Genomic DNA, 3,787 nt, shown 5'->3' on the forward strand with positions numbered 1-3,787 from the left:
TTTTTTTTTTTTTTTTTTTTTTTTTTATTTTGACCAACTACATATCGTCCAATTTAATTGGATCTGGACGCTACAGAAACCAGTTTCGAATGAATTACGACGTGTCGTCCATGCACCATCGGGCCCTCAAAATGGCAAGCCCGATCGTTGAATATGCTAGGATCATGACGTTATTTTATTTATTTAACGCTAAAACAATAAAAATACATTTTAATTTTGTATTTTATTTTAAAATATTTTTTTAAAATTAAAAATTCTTAAAAATACCCTTTAATTAAAATAAAATTCAAAAATATATTTACCATTAATTTATAGAGTCTAATATGTTGTTTCAAAAATATCACTCTGGAAAGAGTTTAAAAAATAGACGGTGAAAATTGACTGAGGGTTTAAAAATTTTCAAAAATAAAATTAAAAAGTTTGGATATAATTTATGAGATGTCAATAAATGAGTTTCTAATTTTTTTTAATATCTTTTTTATAAATGTAACCCGGGTTAATACTACTTTTAAATTTTTATGTGTATTTTTTAAACATAATATCGATGGCAAGAATATTTTTGAACTTTTTTTTTAATTGAAAGGAATTAATGAAACTTTTTGTTTTAATAAATATTTTTTTAGATTTTTTTTTAATTACAAAGTATTCAGATTGAAATTAACGTTTCAAAAGTAAAGGGACCAAAATAATATAATTAAACGGTTGAATTTATTAAATAAATTAGTAAAAAATAATAATCCATATATCTTTGCTCGTGCGCTGTATGTAGTCCTAATCGTCGTATTGAACCATATGCATAAATTTATAGAAGATCAAAAATCAATGCAATTTAATTAAAAAATTTAATAATGTGTAATGTCCTAAGTTTAAATATCGTCATGTCCTCGATAATTTCTCATTGCCCTTTCCATCACAAAAAGGGTCATTGCCCATTGGTGACTTCCAAAGATTCAACCATGTTCCTAACTTCAAAAATTATTATTTATTGTTTTAAATTTTATTATTCTTTCGAAATTCTCGTATTTTTAAATATTTTTGTTTCAATTTTCAAACGTGATTATAAATGTAATTGTCTGTCTTTTAGAAAATTTGGACCACACAATTCCGAATTCAATATTTTGTTTTAACTTCAAATTTTAAAAGGGTTTAAAAAACGCCCTTAACCTTTAAAAACTTTAATTAATAATAACCTTCAAATTTTTTTTAAATAAAATACACTTATCCTTAATATCCATAACGTTTATAAAAAAGAATAATAATAAAAAATTATTACTGTCAATATATGGACGGCCGTATATTCATAGATCATCTCTCACTTCAATTTTAAGGTAGCACGGTTTACCGTTCAACTCAATTCTATCCTACCATACTTTAGATTATTATGAATATTTAAAATATTTAAAATTAAATTTTAGCGTTGATAAATATAAATTTACGAGTTGATACATAAATTTATTCTAACTCAAGTAATATAATTTCTTCGGTCATAAATATTTTAATTATGACATTATAAATAAGATTGAAAATAATAATTACAAATTTGTTGATCTTATCCTTGGGATTGCGCTTTATTCAGCAACTTGATTGCCTAATTGGCAGTCTGATTACCAGTTGTCAAGCCTTTAGTGCACCCGTAAATTACTATTTTGCCCTTTCTTTTGATCCATATTATTAGTAAAAAAAAAATTTATTGACGTCATAATTTGGATTTATCTTTCTTCTTATGTTATTTTTTAAATAAAAAAACCAAACAAACAATATTTTATTCTCAACTATATATTATTTTCTTGGTACCTCTATATTGTCATATTATCCATTTAAAAAATAATTAACCATGTGACATAATTTTCATTTTATAAAACTATTATTTCTAATGTGTTGAAATAATTGTATTTTTTGGATCGAACTCAAAATATATAACATTATACATTTATGGAAAGAACTATTTGTAGTAAATAATAAAAAGCTTTGGAATATTTTTTTTGATATACTTTTTAACTTTTAAGAACGAAACAAAATTGGAATAATATTGTGGAAGCTTTATATATGTATATGTATATATTACGCAACGAGTTTTAGTGTATATTTGATATTTTTATTTAAAAATGTAAAATATGCAATTAATTTTTTTATTTTGTTTCTAATAATTATAAGGTAATATTTATTAAAAATATGACGGAAAATTTTAAAAAATATTAAAATAAATGTGACGTTCTTAAATTCTTCTGAAGATTAATTTTAATTTAAATTTAAAAATTGACCAAACTTATAATTTAATATATATTGTTAAATAAATAAAGTTGGTCATGATTGAAACTTATATTAAAATATAATTCTCGTAAACGACAAAGAAAATTCAAAGGAAGGGTATTTTGGTCATTTCGTTCATCCAAGTTGGCCTCCTGCCCTCACATGAACTTCGCATAAACTTCTTCCGGTTTTCTTCACCGAAAATCCAAATTGCAAAAAAGTGAATCGCTGCCATCGCCGCCGCCGCCGCCTTCTATTTCGTCTCTATATAAATCCGCCACCGGAGGGGGAAAAAACCCCACTCATCCTCTGCCGGAAAATGCCTCTCAATCCTCCTAAAACCTCCTCCCATTCCCACCGCATAACCCACCCCGCCGCCGTGCAGGGGGTTTTCAAACACCCGATTCCATCACGCGCTACCACGGTCCCCGACGCGGTGGCGCGTTTCCACAACCACGCTACGGATTCGAACCAGTGCTGCTCCGCCATCGTTCAAGAGATCGACGCTCCGGTCTCCACCGTGTGGTCCGTCCTCCGCCGCTTCGACAACCCACAAGCCTACAAACACTTCGTCAAGAGCTGTGACGTCATCGTCGGAGATGGCAACGTAGGCAGTCTCCGTGAAGTTCGCGTCGTTTCCGGCCTTCCAGCTGCCAATAGCACCGAGCGACTCGAGATTCTCGACGACGAACGCCATATCATTAGCTTCAGCGTCGTCGGAGGCGAACACCGGCTCGCTAACTACCGGTCCGTCACATCCCTCCACCCTGCCATCGACGGCACCGTCGTGGTGGAATCGTACGTTGTCGATATTCCGCCAGGAAACACCAAGGAGGACACGTGCGTGTTCGTCGACACCATCGTCCGTTGCAACCTTCAGTCACTGACTCAGGTCGCCGAGAACTTGTCCCGCCGGAGCCGAGCGGCGCCACCGTGAGCCTTTAGAATCTGTGAGGTTGTTTTATTTGACACCAATTTTAAATATAATGCATTATAGTTTCGTACCTATCTCTAACTATCGACCTTCGAAATAGCAAATTTTTATACACGATATTCTCGATGAAACCCATTTTATGATTCAAATCGAGCAAAAAGGTATATTCCTAAAGTTTATAGGGAGGAGAGAATGAGAATATTTGGGGTAGCGTGGAATGTAGCTTGGAAAACAAGTTTGTTCGAGATTTCATCCACAAAAGATATGGGGAGGAGTTTTAGGTCCGTAGGGTTGGAGAAATTAGAGTAATTGGAGGGGATCGAGATATTTTCGTAAAAATCATCCCACTAAAACTTTAATGATGTCGATATAAAAATAATATTGTGGAATCCCACGTTGATTTGAAGGAAAAAACAAATCATTCCTTCTAGTATAGATGCGGTTAAAAAATGTGAGGTTGACGGTGATACGTAACGGGCCAAAGCGGACAATACCTACTATAACCTTATATGAACGAGAGCATTTATCCATCAAATGACACCATAAGAATCGTGCAAGAGGACAGGTCTTTGTCCCTCAAACCTACGAACATGAAGATATTTT

General features: G+C 32.2%; 1 protein-coding gene across 1 annotated transcript; it reads left to right on the forward strand.

Moving 5' to 3' along the window:
* Window positions 1-2,472: 2,472 nt before the first annotated feature.
* Window positions 2,473-3,265, forward strand: LOC111453543 (abscisic acid receptor PYL4-like). The gene has a single exon (XM_023094678.1). It carries the CDS (start codon window positions 2,570-2,572, stop codon window positions 3,185-3,187), a length of 618 nt encoding a protein of 205 aa, XP_022950446.1. The 5' UTR covers window positions 2,473-2,569; the 3' UTR covers window positions 3,188-3,265.
* Window positions 3,266-3,787: the final 522 nt, after the last annotated feature.

Source organism: Cucurbita moschata, unplaced genomic scaffold (genome assembly GCF_002738365.1).
Source record: "Cucurbita moschata cultivar Rifu unplaced genomic scaffold, Cmos_1.0 Cmo_Scf00015, whole genome shotgun sequence".
Taxonomy (NCBI): domain Eukaryota; kingdom Viridiplantae; phylum Streptophyta; class Magnoliopsida; order Cucurbitales; family Cucurbitaceae; genus Cucurbita; species Cucurbita moschata.

What these genes read in the sequence shown, in the direction of transcription:
- LOC111453543 (XM_023094678.1), top strand. Translation starts at nt 2,570, where the DNA reads ATGCCTCTCAATCCTCCTAAAACCTCCTCCCATTCCCACCGCATAACC.